The sequence below is a fragment of the Vanacampus margaritifer genome, chromosome 5, assembly GCF_051991255.1.
Source record: "Vanacampus margaritifer isolate UIUO_Vmar chromosome 5, RoL_Vmar_1.0, whole genome shotgun sequence".
Classification (NCBI taxonomy): Eukaryota; Metazoa; Chordata; class Actinopteri; order Syngnathiformes; family Syngnathidae; genus Vanacampus; species Vanacampus margaritifer.
This window is the reverse complement of record NC_135436.1, coordinates 7,717,172-7,733,376: the sequence shown is the minus strand read 5'-3', so window position 1 is coordinate 7,733,376 and position 16,205 is coordinate 7,717,172. Positions and strand designations below refer to the sequence as shown.

Sequence of the window (16,205 nt, the reverse complement as noted above, 5' to 3'; positions counted from 1 at the left end):
TTTTTATAGACAAGGCTGACACAGGTGCAGGAGCAAATGAAGCCTACAGAGCCTGTGCTGAAGCTCATTCAATAGGTAACTTGACATCCATAACTGCTTCCAATCTCCTTTCAAACAATAATGGCCTTTTATTTTCAGGTGGAGACACGCTGGAACAGCACCTTCCACATGCTGCAGCGCATGTACAACCTCAGGGAAGCCGTAGGAGCAGCCCTGGCAGGCCTTGACACTGACATTACCCCACTCACATCCCACCAGTTCAGGCTCATTTCTGAGAGTCTGCAGGTGCCGTCCCCATTCAATGATGCCACCGTAGAGCTCTCAGAGGAGAGGAGAGTGTCTGGGTCCAAGGTCATACCACTTTTGGCCATGCTGCACCATACCTTGGAGGATGACATGGGAGCCATACAAATGGAGCAGAGCAAAGCAATGGCTGAGGGTCTTAAAAAGCAACTGAGGGACAAGCTCTACAACCTCCAAGCCATGAGCATCATGTCACTGGCAACACTGCTGGATCCCAGGTTTGTATCAGTTGTCTGTTTTTCTCATCTGTCTACTAGTACCAACAAATGAGCAACTGCCTCTTGTTGAACAGTTCACAACTGCAATGAGTCTCATTTGTCATCTGCAGGTACAAGAAGATAGGCTTCTTTAGCCCCAATAAAGCACAAGAGGCTGAGAGGAGGCTCACAGCTGAATGTGCGACAGTGATCCGGCAAAGGGCATCTTCCCCCTCCTCCTCTTCAACACAACCGGGCACATCAGAAGCTTCCCAGCCTGTGGCGCAAGGTAATATTCGACACATTCCAATAGTGTTAATTGAGCAATGGGAAATGAGCGGCAGTGCATTCTTTTGCTCCCATCTCTACGATGGGCAGCCAGAACTGCCTATTGGCTGTTAGTCTGTTTGTTGTGTCTTAGGTGACAAACTGTGGCGGCGATAGGACCACACAGTCATGCAGAGGAGGACCCAGGCGAGGACCCAGAGTGATGCAGATGCGACTGTGGAGGTCCACACTTACCTGGGGGAACCGAACATAAGCAGGGTGTCAAACCCTCTGGACTACTGGGAGCTGCACAAACATCTCTACCCAAACCTCTACAAACTAGCAATTACCTTCCTCTGTACCCCGGCCTCATCCGTCCCTTGCGAAAGAATATTTTCAAAAGCAGGAGAAATCCTATGTAAAAGAAGAGACCGTTTGAAGCCCAAAACTTTGGAAATGCTAGTTTTACTAAATAAAAATGAATGAAATGTGTTCCTTGTTTATATGTCAATGTCTAAAAAAACAAACAAATAGAGGAATCATTCTTTCAAGTACCACACGCACATTCATTCACATCACAACTCCCTGCCCTTTTGACCCCATCAAATCTATGGTATCATTTTAATCACTCTGTCTGTCATGACATTTATTGTCCACATGATGGCGCAATAGAGCAAATGAAGCCTCATGATGCTTCGGCCCAGGAGCGAAGCAGTTGGATGGAAGGCCTCATTGCTTCATGATGCTTCATTTTCCCATCACTACTAACCAGGGTACTGGTTAATGCTAAATAAACAAGGAACTGAAACGATACAAAACCAAAGTGCCAGACAAGACTCCGGCGGTGACCCTGACCAGCGGCAATGATCCCCCGCCAACTGATCACCACCCTGGAATTAAATACACCCACACTAATTAGGTAACTAGTCACACCTGGGGCCAGGCATAAGTGGCTAAGGGCCTGGATTGGTCAACCCACGGAAGGGCAGGAACCCACTGAGGACCAATCGGGACCCTCAACCAAAACCAGATCTTCCCAGACATGACAAGGACAGCCATCAACACTGAGACTGTGATACACGGTCTGGAGGAATCACCGGCAAAATCGACCAGACCATTGTGACGGGAGACTGTCACTGAGTGTGGGTTACCGATTTTGATTAATATGGTTCCACGATCTTCACTCTCTCCTCCACAGTTAATTGCTTTCGAGCCATTAGGGTGAGAAATGAGTGCTTTGTTGTTTATATTCCTAAAAATGAAAAATAAATCTTTGTTTTGGAAATTCTAAGAATAAAAAAGTGGTAACATTTTACTGGCACACCCTGTATACATAAATAAAAAATAAATAAATGGGTTAAAAAATATATATCTAAAAGTAAATATAGTAATACACATTTATTTTAAATGTTTTTGTTTTTTTAATCTTGCTTTTCATTTATATATACATATATACATATATATATATATATATATATATATATATATATATATATATATATATATATATATATATATATATATATGTGAGTGTGTGTGTGTTGTTTTTATTGACATTTTTTTAAAAATGTTTTGTATTTATTTTCTTTATTATATATGTTTTATGTTTTTCGGTTTTTATTTCCACTTTTATTTATTTATTATTAAGAAATCAGAATCAGCAAACCTCTGACGATTACATATTTTTTTACTTTATCATCAACAATATACATATTTAAAAAACAAAATAACAATTATTTTCTCATTTTAGTTTTCATTTATGTACACTTACAGAAACATACAGACTTCACAATCATGCGGTTCCACACTTCATATTCAATTATACACATTTACAGCCTAAATGCAATAAAACAAGAATTGATCATCTGTGCATTTGTGTGTCTTTTCCCTAAAGGTTCAAATGGTGCATACAAATGTTTAAGGTCTAAAATTTGGTATAATTTGGTATATTTTCATCCCAGAAAGATTTTTTTTGGGGAGGACGACAAACCAAGCTGTGATCAGGGAGTCACACATACAACCCAAATAACATTTTGCGGACTCACTTTTTTTCCCCAATATTCACAGACAGTCACTTGGGTAATCAATGGTGCTTTTCATATACCATTTACTCTGCATTTTTATAATGAAATGAAGGAACACAATTAAATGGTTAAACCCTGCCCATGCATCTGAGGGACATTTACAGTATCTTCACAATAAATTAACTACAACAAGATTTGCAGGTATCAACCATTGCACCCTCAAGTAAATATCAAATGTAGTTTCTTCATTTATTAAACACCACATTAAGACCGAAACCAAAACAAAAAACAACAACCTTCATTGCACATTTGTGAGCCATGCAACATTGTTTGGATTGGTCTGTAATTACTAGCCACTTTTACACTGCCTATAAAAGACGTTCATTTTCCGTGTATAAACGGCACCGAGATGGAATGAGGGGGGACAAAGTCATCTTGACAATATTCCAAGTTTGGAGGTAGTATCAGAGCCATGACAGAAGATTGCCGCACACTGAGCGATGTCGTGGAACCCAAATGAACTCTCGCACCGCGAGTGGTTGGTCCTTACCTATTTCCTCAGCACAGGTGATGTCATCTTTAGTCGACAGCAAGTGGAAAAAATTGTTTTTAAAGGTATTAATTGGACTGAAAATGGCTTAATGAGTCAAGTATCCCTTTAATGTCGTAATTCATCATTGGAATTCATGGTTCCAATGAAAGTGTTTAGAGTAGTTGTGATTTTTTGTTTTGAAAGCAGCTCCATTGTTACTAAAAATTAAGTTGCTTGTTTATTAAAGAGGAAGTCAACCTTAAACACTTCTTGACAATAAAATGTTATATGTGACCTCACTAGTCTAAACATGACATTCTGATTAATACTACATTTGTGGAATATGAGTTAAGCAGCAAAATCCAGCCGTTTTTATCTATCGCTGGGCGCGGCCATTTTGCCGCTTACTGTCGACTGAAGATTACATCACAGTTGCTCAGGCAATTACCAATCACAGCTCATCTGTTTTCTGAAGTTGAGCTATGATTGGTTGTTACCTGAGACCTGAGCAACTGTGATGTCATTTTCACTCGACAGCAAGTAGTAAAATGGCCGCCTTCTGATATTGATAAAGACTGCTAGATTTAGCTGCTTAACTCATATTCCACTAGTGCAATATTAACCAGAATACCATAGAATAGTGGAGCTGCATAGAACATATTATTGCCAAGATTTTTTTTGGGGGGGTTAAACCTTTCAACACAGGCAAACATGCGTCTATTGCCCGTTTCCATCTGTTCTTTTCTTTTGTGAATCTTGAGAGGGGACTCGCGGTATACACCATAGAGATGGGATCCACCCATAATTTAAAAGAAGAAGAAGAAGAACGGGAAGCGACTGCGCCCTGTGATGACGTCGTATGAGTTTGCTTTTGTAATTCTTGATAAACCGTAGCGTTTCTTTTCTGTTTTCCATTTAAAATAGCATTAATATTTGCTTGTTTAACTAATTCCAAAAAAGATTTCTGTTTCGCCCCCCCCCCCCCCCAAACATAACTTACTTTATTGTCCGCCATTGCTTTGGGACTACAAACGTACGTGTGACGTAATATCCGGTCAAAACGTGCAACGTGTATCCGGTCTTGCTAGCAGTTATTCGCAAAACTGCCATAGCCAAAATTCGCATTGTCCTTTTTTTGATACACTCCAAAATCCACCCCCTCTAAGCGTAAAAACTTTATTGCAAATTTTGGGCCCTTTTTTTAATTTCTAGCGTTTCCATTCAGTTTTATTTTTACATTTCATTTCAAAATTTGAATAAAATGGGTGGATGAAAACCCCACAACTGAATCAAACCAAATTGAATTGTTCTACTTTAAAATGTACTGTTCTTGGATCGTGTCTTACCTCATGTATTGCAATATGTATCGAATCATCTTTCATTGTGATTTACAACAATGAAACTACTTAACTAAATTTATAATTTCATGTGTACCTGTGGATGAAATAGCAAAACTTTCAGTTGCTGTCGACAAAATGCACACAAGCGATATATGTATGGAGTAGGGTAGAGTTGGAAGCAATTGTCGTGTAATTCTTCACATGACATCAGATGCTGGCGGTGATGTCATCTAATTAACTGACTGTGGTAAGCCATCTCACTCTACGAAACTGCACACAAGTCGCAGCAAAATCCCGCCTTTGTTGGTTTCTGCATAAAAAGCATGGGCGGATAAATGTCTTCTGTTAAGGCTCTGATGTGAGAATTTTTGAATGCCGGTGTAAAAGAGGCTACTGAGAGCAAGACAGTGAACGCTTGAAAGTCATCTGCACATAGTTCAAGATTTCAAGGACTCGATGTTTCTGCACATGCATCTTGTTCAAGCTTCCTGCTTTACTTCTTGCTCATCTGATCATTCCAGGAACTGAAGAGGCTGGAGACTTTTGGCATGGGTCTCCCCCCTCTTGAGCCAATCCTTGTTCCACTTTGCAGTGCTCCACCTCCCTCTTGAGCGTGATGAACCTTGAATGCTTCTCTCAGGTTCTGAGCTCGCACCTCCTGACTCTGGATCTCCTCCACTAGTCGATTTGGGAACCATCCTCTTTCGCCATCATGGAGCCTTTCCCCCATCATCCAGCCTGGGAGCAAACCAAATTTATGCATGATGATTAATTGGTAACACTGAACCATTTTGAAGGTGACTTAAGGTCACATACCATCATCTGTCCTCTCCAAAAGATTTAAAACATCGGCCATCTCAATGGAGAGTTCATCTGGCTCCTGGGAGGAGTACGACTGAATACACTGCACCTGCAAAGAGTCTAAAATCACAGTAGATAGGTTGCGTTAATAGCATCATATTTGCATGTTAATTGTTTCTGTAATTTGATATCTCACCTGATTGATGTGCACTGGTCGACATAAAACGAGTGCGCGGGTTTGGAGTCAGTGCACAAATCCATCGAAGTTTATCACTCCTGTCCACAGGATTGGATTGATTAGAAAAACTCCAAACTTTTTCTTATCTCGTTACTTAGTTTCATGTCTTAAAGGAGACTGAACTGTACATCTGCTGGAACAAGGTCTGAGTATTGACGCTGGGAGTGCAATGCGATGTAGGACCAAATTACGCTGCAGTGATTTTGGTGAATTTGATACACAGTAAATTATGTAGAATAAATTTGACTCTATTTACAGTTTAGACCAAATAGACTCAGTTTTAGAGTAATATGTACACTTGAAATCGAGAAAAAATAAAGAATTGAAAAAAATAAAAATAAGGCCCCGTCCAAACAAAAGCCCGTGTCAAAGTATCCGCAGTGGCACAGGTGTCTTCCTGTTTAGGCAGTTTGTCCACACGGCGGCGCTGTTTAAGAGCTTGAAACCGATCACTTTTGTAACCGTGCTCCAGAGCGCAAAGATTTCAAAACACTCCTTGTACATTCCAATGTGGACACCATATGTGGGATACTCCTCCAGTGATGACATAGTGGTCGCAGCTCAATGACGGCGCATTGTCGTAGTTTGACGACGTATCTCCAATTCTCGTGTGACTGCGCACGAAACCGCCAGTCTGTCAAACAATGGCGGATAGCCGCTTCGTGGTCGTTTAGTGCAACCTCCTTATACTGTAGCTTGCTTTTGCTTTTACAGCTAAATATTTTGCGTGATGTTGTTGTACTCGAATCACCCACCATTGTCACTTCTCCTGTGTTCGTTTCACTGATCTGTATATACTACTGCAAAGACGATTAGCCCACAAACGCCCTTCGATTTCGATACTGTAAATGTATAGGATCGTATGCCGTGAAATGTTTTCGGGGAGGAGTAATATCTTGGGAGGTGTAGTATAGCAGCCTTGCGGCTTCCAAAGTCTTGACCTATCGGCTATTCAGATCAGTGGTTCATCTTCTTCGCTGATTCTTCTTCTACACTTTCTGTTAACTCCCTGTGGCTGCGCTACAGCGCCACTCCAGACTTTGCATTTACATTACAGACGTTAAACGTCCTCAGCGTCTTCTTTTGGACACACGCATGTCTTGAAACGTTTCTGTGTGTACAAAAAATTATTTTGAGGAATGAAGCTGGCTTTGCTTCCGTGTAAACAGGGCCTTAGTTACCTGCTTTCTTTAAGTCCTTGTCAGTTCATTGTCTATATGCTGCACTCTTTCCTTGTCTGTTCCCTTGTTACTTAGTATCTTGTTTTGGACTTTGTTTTTTGATTATTGAACAACCTTGTAGTAGCTCTGTAGTTTTTATTAAATAAAGTTTCGAGCACCTCCTGCTTCCCTGTGCTTGGGTCATCCACAACCCCATATATCTTGACAGTAACTAACGTGATTCACATATGTTCCCAGATCAAAGGGGACATTTGATGAAAAACAAACTTTTATTTGTTTGTTTTGAAAATGTTTGGTAATCTAGATTGCCTGCCCACCACCCATCAAGTGTGAAATTACACAACCATGTAAATTATTTGTAAACGACCTGATTCTAAAAATGTGTCATATTTCACACAGTTTTTCCATCTATGGAACAAACAGTCATTTTAAGTTTCCAATAGCAGGGTTGGGGAATCCAGGGGTCTATTTCACAAAGCAGGTTTAGTGATAACCCTGGGTCAAGAAACCCTAAAAAGTAGGAAACTCTGCGTCTCCCGTTTCAGAAAGGGAGGTAAATGAAACCAGAGGAAAAAAGGTAACTCTAGCCTGTTTCATAAAAATTCTTTTAAGCTCTCGGTCAATTACCGTAGTGACTTTGTCCATGAACCTAACCTGGTCGGTAGCAGGTTTTTCACAATGAACCGCAAGGTTTTCTCTGTCCCCGCCTCCTTTCAACCACACACGACATTTCATTTCCTCATTCATAAAGTCCACTGTGGTGAGTTTTGCGTAAATACGCCTATAGTCTAAAGCGTAAAATCCACTTTTGTCATAAACATGGCATGTCCTTTTGACAATGACCCTAATGATGAAGGTGCCACATTATTGCGGAGGGAATTAAATATTCGTGGTGAGATTGATATCAGACCGCGCAGAGATATTCTGGCATTTCCGAACAGTTATCTTTTTGAGCGGTTCCGTTTTACATCACAGTCCATCTACATACACAACTTAATCTGTCCTTACATTTGCAACATTACAGCATATATTGTGTGTTGCACTCCGCGTTTTTCTTATGACCGTTTGAATAATGTTTTTATATTTCATCCTAAGTCAAGTGTGTCTCTCCTCCGCAGGATTGCACCTAAATGAAATGAATTAATGAGCTACCATTCGACAAGTTTCCCCTGTAATATTATTGTGATTGCAAAAGACTAAATTTAAACCTGAGCACCTGAGCAGCAACGTTCTCCCACGCCACCTTCCTCTATGTGGAGCCGCTGTGGTGCACTTTTTTCTAAAGACATGTTCAAATTCGCCATATGATCGCATTTAGATTTCCAGTTGAGAGGGGTAAAAAACACGGAAGCAGAGGGCGTCACCGCGCTCCAGAGACAAGAAATCCTGAAACAGTTTGACTTTAGCCACATGTGCTTCTATGAACTTGTTTACCTGCCAATTAAGTAGACGCGCCTGTGGCTAAAGACAATCTGTGGCAGGGTTTTTACTTTCTGGACCTAGATTCCCCAACCCTGCCAATAAGCGATTCAGCAACTTACATGCTTGAGGTCTTGAGCATGTAGCTGGCTTGACGGTCCTCTTGGTTCTCCAGCAATTTAAGATTAAAGACATAGGCTAGCATCTGGCCTTGGTCCTCAAGATCTTCAGTCCTCAGCATAGCGCGTGGGCAGGAGTCAAGAACCTGAAACTTGTCCCCACTGGAAAGGTAAAATGTTTTAGGACTGAGACTGACTGATTCCAATAAAATTGCGAATGACTAGTGGATGCTTACCTCGAGCTGCGCTTGGTGACCAGCAACAGGTTGTTGAAGAGAAACAGGACGACGGGTTGGTAAAGCTTACGGCTTCGCAATGTCCTGGTACTCTTGGGTCCCGCCATGAGCTGCACCTCACCCTTCTTGAGTAGCCAGCGCGAGTGGGAGATGATGGGCACAGACTACAAGGAAAGACAGGAAGGTTTGCCATATATACGATACATGTTTCTGATCTGTGTCACAGCATCTCAAGTGACCTCAAACCATGGGAGTGTGATCATATTTAATCTGACTCAATTTGCATTGAACACGCTTTAATTGCATGTGTAAATGCATCAACACGCTGTTTTTAAATGCAGCAGTATTCTAAATATCTTCCCAAAATACACAGCATTATTCTTTGTAGACATGAATCACTTTGAAAGCTACATACTGGAAATCCGGAGCCGGCTGATTGAATTGGCTGATTTTTGCCCTTTTCAAAATAATCATAATAAACTGGAAGTTTGCCAATTAAATTTTCTCAAGAAACAGTAAATGCTGTTCAGTGTTGAGGATCACTCAGATTTATGCCCTTCAACCACTTGTCCACAATATAGGGCTGTGATTCCATCCAGGCCTCAGGCTTTATTTTATTTTATGGGGACTAGAGATGGAAACTAGCATTGTGCTAAATCTGGTGCAGCCATCTTTTGAATAATACTGCACACTGTTCTTTTAATAAACTAAACTAAACTTTGGGGCGGCTCAGTGGTACGGTGGTCGTCTCCCAATCCAGAGGTTGTGGGTTCAATCCCATGCCATTGTGACCATGTCGAAGTGTCTTTGACCAAGATACTGAACCCCCAGTTGCTCCTGATGCTGCGTCATCATTAGGTGAATGGGTAGTCGGATGTAAAGCGGTTTGAGGGCCTTGTAAGGTGGAAAAGCGCTTTATAAATGTAGTACTATAAACTCAAAAGATGTCATTATCAATCGTGCCCTACTGTAGATCCAAGCAGAGGTAGGCACTTTCGTCTCTTCCCGTCATTGACGGATTACCAAATTTTCGTCAAGTTCCCACTACTGGGCACCGACGTAAATAGGTTTACATCTGTTGATCCGGGTCACTACAGAGAGTCCTCAGTCCGTGTACCTTTTTCAAGGCTTTGCACTAGAAATCACGAGCTGAAAATGCGGAAGAACTCGCCAAAAGGTGGGAAGTCGTCAGTAGTGGGGTTTCCATCCACCCATTTTTATTCAAATTTTCAAGAAATGCGAAAATAAAACTGAATGGAAACGGTAGAAATTCAAAAATGCTAATTTTGGCTATGGAAACAGGTTTTGAGAATAAACGCTGAAAAGACCGGATACACGTTGCACGTTTTGACCGAATATTAGGTCACACATACGTATGTAGTCACAAAGCGCTGGACTGACGATAAAGTAAGGTATGTTTGACGATGAAACGATTAATCTTTATGGAATTAATTAAAGACGTGAATATTAATGCAATTTTAGATGGAAAACAGCAAAGAAACGCTACGGTTTATTAGAATTACAAAAGCAAACTCATACGATGTCAGCACACGGTGCAGTCACTTCATGTTCTTCTTCTTCTTTTAAATTACTGGTGGATCACATCTCTATGGTGTATACCGCCACCTACAGCGGCGGAGTCCCCTTTTAATATTCTCAAAAGAAGAACAGATGGAAACGGGCATAAATCGCATGTCCGTTTTGCCCATTATCGGTAAATTTGCTTTAAAAAGTTTGAAACAATTGGATGGAAACCTGACTACTGATGGGCAAACGGAAGAGCCGACAATGCAATCATCTATGTTAGAAAGATAGCAAGGGTCTCAAAATTGGAGCAAGAGGGAGAGAAACTACTTATTTCTGAGGAAATATGAGCTTTAGGACAAAACCTACCAGTAAGTCTTGAATATCAAAACAATGTCCAAGTTTTGAATCTTTGATTGACTTACATAACAAGCAAAATGAGAACTTTTCTTTGTTCTAATAAAAAGACCATTGTATGCCTCACTGTATTTGTATTTCATATTGCTGCATGCCGCAAATAAATACCTGACTGAAAAAATCTGGCCTGTTCTTTGAGCTAAGAGACAGCTACAGTAGATGTTGTGTTTCGACACCCACACTTTTTATTGCACAAACAAAAGTCACCCACTGTGCTTTTCTGTGTCTGTGCTTCAGCGTCCATCTTTATCTTGAGGTCTTCTGGTTTTCGACTACTTTCCAAAACCATGCATGCCAGGTTAACCAAAACTTGTAAATTGCCCATAAGTGTGAATGGTTGTCAGTCTCTAATGTGCCTGTCGCCCAATGTCAGCTGGCGGTATAGGCTCCAGCTCATCTGTGATGATGAAGTGGATAAGCAGTAGAAATGCTTGAATACCAAATAAGTGGAATCAGTACAGAATAGGAACATAGTTGTGCCAATGTGCGGTTAAAATGTCAGATTAAGGGGTACGGTACAGTTCTTTACCTTGGATTTAAACTCTAAAGTCTTTTCAATGCTGATAAGCTCCTCTGTGCGACTCATTTTTCGGACACCTTCGTTACACTCTTTCACAATCTGTAGGAAACACAAACGCACACAAATGAAATATTATTGCGGATCAATAAAAAATCATTAGCGTTACTCAATTATAAAGATTATAGACCGAAATACAATGATTAAGCAAGGATGTCATGGCATTGTTCTCATGCAATTCCTCTACTTCTCACAGCTACGAGGCCACATTAGCACAGTATATGGGAAATGTTATGATATGCAGTAATGTGATTTCTTTTAAGACGTGAACAACAAACCTCATTAGCACAGGAAGCTATTCGGCCAATATAAACCTTGCATCAAATCCCTTGATATGTGGAAGGTCAATGAATTTGTGCAGTTTGGCCAGTCATTTTTTAATAAATCAATAAGCCCCCTATTAACGTGACAATGATGTTGTCATGCAACCATTCATTCAATGCCTTCTAGCTTCATTTTTAATGCTTACCTGCTCCAGTCGTTGGTGAGCTTTAATGGCATTTGCTTCCCTCTCAGAGTGTTCTTCAGAATTTTTCAGGATATTCTATGTGGAAAAAAAGTAAGTTAAAAAAGAAAAGTGATACAAATATTCCAAACCTATAACTGTGACATTAAATCAAGTACACACTTGCACGAGCAACTTGAGTCTTGTGATCCTCTGGAAAGGAAGGATGAGGAATGATGTGAAGGACAGCCCTCGGACACATGGATGGTTCTCCAATACCGCCATAGTCTCCCGGAATGGCTGGTTTCCCTCTCTGGAAAGTGTTCATGGTACCACAAGCTTAAAAATAAGGTCTCTGTTTAATTAACACCATTACTACATTTCCTCCAATAGTGAAGGGTGACTTTGTTTACTCAGCTGCAGTGAAAACTATTTGTTAATTTGAAGAATGCATATAGATGAAATTTCATAAAATGAGGCAAGATTTATCATTCCAAACTAGCAAACAACCAATGACAAACACACATGGACAAAATTGTTGGTAATTGTTAAAATAACAATAATAATAATGATAATAATTATTATTATTATTATAGACCAGTTCAGGGTGTACCTCGCCTACTGCCCGAAGCCAGCTGGGATAGGCTCCAGCGCCCCCCGCGCCCCTTGTGAGGAAAAGCGGCTAGTAAATTACTTTGAGGATCGATTCACTATACTGAGATAAGGGTAGGCCGGCTAGTAGCCTGCTACCAACTTTTCATTGAAAACTAATGGCCGCTAATGGGGAAGCTCTGATTTGGACCATTTCAACCGTTGGAAAGTTGATGTTTTTCATTTAACCTATTTTAAAGATGCATAGCGTGTCGTTACTGACACTACAGTTTAGCTTAACATATAGCTTATTTAAGTGCTTAATATTTGGCTGTATGCATGCACTTTAGCAGGAGTCGGATGCGAAGGAAGAGACGGGTAGAAAGAAACGCAACAATAAACCCATTTTCTAGGATAGTAATAAGTCTCAAGTGAGAGTTGCAAAAAATAAAATAAAATCATTTAATTACATTAATTACCTCAAAAGGCTGTAGAACAAAATATGAAGTTAATTCAAAAGCAATGTCTGATTATTATTATTATTATTATTATTATTATTAGTAGTAGTAGTAGTATTGATTTAATTATCAGTAGGGTACCAACACATGTGCATGCTTCATTATGAGCTTGGTGTTGATTAATAAATGAGCTGATACATCTGTTACGGTTTATCACTCATTGCACAGCAAAACCATGTTGGTGTTTATTTTGTTTATAATATGTGATGTCTGCCTTTTGGCTAAGACTGCGATCCTCTCTGTGATTTACCAGACTGATTTTATTTGTTGAATTCACTGCACTCCCTCACATGTCACGCAGCTGCTACATCACACACTTTACCCACTATGCTGATCAAGCATTGGCGGCACACCCAATGTAGAAATTCACACGTATCAGGGCGCAGCATTCTGGGTGTACAACAGTAGCACAGCTACAATAATTAGTATTACAGCTAGCTAGTGGCACCACCTGTGACTTGACTTTTTTTTTCCGGCGCTTGTTCAATGGATGACGCACACTGAAACAACACTGTGCCATACGTCTTTTTCCATCCCTATCTATCTATCTATCTATCTATCTATCTATCTATCTATCTATCTATCTATCTATCTATCTATCTATCTATCTATCTATCTATCTATCTACCTATCTATCTATCTATCTATCTATCTATCTATCTATCTATCTATCTATGCACCCCTCAGTCCCTCCCTCCATCCATCCATCCATAACCCAATAAACCCATATATATATATATATATATATACTAAAGCAGGGGTGCCCAAGCTCGGTCCTCGCGAGCCCCTATCCAGCCTGTTTTTCATGTTTCTCTCCACTAACACACCTGATTCATGATCAGGGTTGTTATCAGGCTTTTACGAAGCTTGCTGGTTAGATGATGAGATTCAGCTGCACTGCAGGAGGGAAACATGGAAAACAGGCTGGATAGGGGCTCTCGAGGACCGGACTTGGGCACCACTGTACTACAGTATGTAAACTTTTAGTATATGTTTTAGTATACTTACAAGTACACTTAACATTTACTTGGTGGAGTATACTTCCAAAAAGTACAAGAAAAGTAAACTGGTATACTCTCCTAATTTTGAGTATACTTCAAGCACACTTAAATATACTTTTTTGGGATAAGGGATCTATCTAGCTAGCTAGCTCAAAGCAACAAACTCCCTGAAGTTATTTTTGGATTATTGCTAAAGAACGGCCTAGTTGATCAATGTCCGTCTGTAGAGTATCGTGGGAGCAAGGTGCGATGTGATTGCATACAATCTCTTGTGTTCAATCTTTCCCCAAACGCTAGTTTCACTGTGTGGGCTCAGACACACCTGGCAAGTAGGTGCGCCTTTGACTTTAAAAGCCGGCTCTTCCAGACCACTCCCTCTCTGAATTTCCTTTTCTCTGCTCAACCTTTACATCAGGTTTGCAACATTTCTCGAGTTTGTTTTGTTTTGCTTCTGTACCAGTTGAAGGGATGTGTGAAACTAGTTTAATTATTAGCAAATAGTGATGCAGTCCATTTCAAACTGTCCAAACAATGCAAGAGTACAGTAATTTCCCCGCTGTGGTGACGCCGTAGTGACGCCAAAACAAACTACACAACATTCGGTTCCACTGAATATTTAGTCAGCGTCACTCACTGTCAACCTAGTTTTTCCAGTTAAGAAAAAGCCAGACAGACAGATACTGCTCATAGCTCTTTGGCTCTGACACCTTCAGCCAGGACTTAAACTTATAGTCTAATATTTGTGTCTTTCCACTCACTTACACACATTAAGTAAACAGCTGTCTATACAAAGACGATGATAGGTTATTTGATAGGTTGTGCTTGACTGACAGAGACAGGTAGGACTACTTTAGTTCTATGTTGAACCACGGTACTAAAGGTACTGTTAATTATTTTACCATGACAGTCAAACTTTTGAAACTTTACAATTGAAACAGCAGTTTTTTTTTAAATTTTAATCGCTCAACCATCTAGAGGGAGTCAAGCAAGCTTAAACCAATAACATTAGCGCCACTGAGTTTCATATAAGTTCATCTCTGCTACAGCCACATACATACAGCAAAAGACAGAGCGATCGAGCTCCCAAAAGACACCTCTTACTCATAAAGGTGAGGTCTAGCGAAGACGTTGTGTTCACTATAGAGACTATTATGTCCTTTGTGGAAAACACTGGCAAACTAATTTAAACAGCCTGCCAAGAATAACAAAAGAGAGATGACGAGGTAATTAAGTTGAATTAAAGACATTAGAGAGGATGATATGTCAACAAGCGGTACAGGTTTGATTTCTTGACACTACTATAGGGAAAATGTATCACTAGCCACCAAACAAGAAAGAAAGAAAGCACATTTGCTTTTTTAACAAGAATCCAGTACTGCGCTGGAATCAATCCCAGTGAAAACTGTCAGCCTGCTTGAGTACAAGATAGTGACTCGTTGTTTAGTCACTAATTTTTTCCTCGGTCAGTTCATCTCCTTGTCAGGCTGATATAACCGACACACTTGACTATGTGCTATGTTACGTAACAATGAGTGTAATCCAACTTCTCCAACTCATTTTAATTGACATACGTCCATCTATCTACCCATCCACCCATATTGTATTCTGATTATCCTGTTTGGGATCACAAGGAAGCTGCCTATTCTGAGACTGGGTACATCATAAATTAGTCAGGACAATATATTTAGTCAGCCATGTTAACCACTCGATGGATGTCATTTACATCAGCAAACTTTTATGTGAGTTTTCGCACACCTATGCTATCTGTCTTGTGCGGTGCGTGGGAACATCTTACTGGTTCTGCTATGCGTTTGATGAGAAGCGGTATACAATAATTCACAGGTAACCACACCCTTCAAAGTTGTCATTAGCAAAAACAAAGCTGCTTTTATTAAGAGAAGTGTTACTCCTATTTCACTCATGCGCGCTTGCTGATTTCCCCCCGCGGGTCACACACTTGAATTATGCAAATTCCAGTGTTATTATCTGAAGAACTGTGCATTTTCCCTCTCTCTGATCACATGACTAGAGCTGTTTCAATCCGTTCATCAAATATTAGAAACTCTACAATCTCATAAACAAGGTTGGTTTAGTATGTACAAAGTATGAATGTTTCAGAGCTATAAAGATGCAGGTTTGCAGGTATATTCCCAATCTATTACATTAAATTGTCAAGGGTCTCTAAACTAGTAGTACTCTTGCAGCTATGATTGACCTAAAAGTACAATGGTGTACTTTTTTGTGAAGGGATAATATACTGTGAACTGTAAAAAGTCAACTTTTCAACTATTCTTATTCTTATATGTTTCAAGGCTGTAAAACACCATACCACACACTTTATACACTTCTCAGACAGGCATCAACTACAGTGTAACTGCCATATAGTTATTTCATATTATTTTGTTGAAATATGTAATTTTGTAATATAATATATTAAAAGGAATGTGTTTTATTTATTTGTATTTTAGGAACCAT

At 40.0% G+C, this 16,205-nt stretch overlaps 1 protein-coding gene across 2 annotated transcripts in view; it reads right to left on the bottom strand.

Annotated features, from left to right (window-relative positions):
- Window positions 1-2,436: 2,436 nt before the first annotated feature.
- ngef (neuronal guanine nucleotide exchange factor) overlaps window positions 2,437-16,205 on the bottom strand; it is a 35,448-nt gene continuing 21,679 nt past the window's right edge. For both annotated transcript variants that reach the window (XM_077566467.1, XM_077566466.1), the window contains exons 8-15: window positions 11,804-11,933; window positions 11,645-11,719; window positions 11,128-11,217; window positions 8,658-8,821; window positions 8,425-8,583; window positions 5,661-5,740; window positions 5,480-5,584; window positions 2,437-5,401 (exon numbers count right to left, since the gene is read on the bottom strand). In XM_077566467.1, the coding sequence (XP_077422593.1) occupies window positions 5,157-5,401; window positions 5,480-5,584; window positions 5,661-5,740; window positions 8,425-8,583; window positions 8,658-8,821; window positions 11,128-11,217; window positions 11,645-11,719; window positions 11,804-11,933 (1,048 nt within the window). In that variant the 3' untranslated portion in view covers window positions 2,437-5,156. The remainder of the gene's footprint in view (window positions 5,402-5,479; window positions 5,585-5,660; window positions 5,741-8,424; window positions 8,584-8,657; window positions 8,822-11,127; window positions 11,218-11,644; window positions 11,720-11,803; window positions 11,934-16,205) is intronic.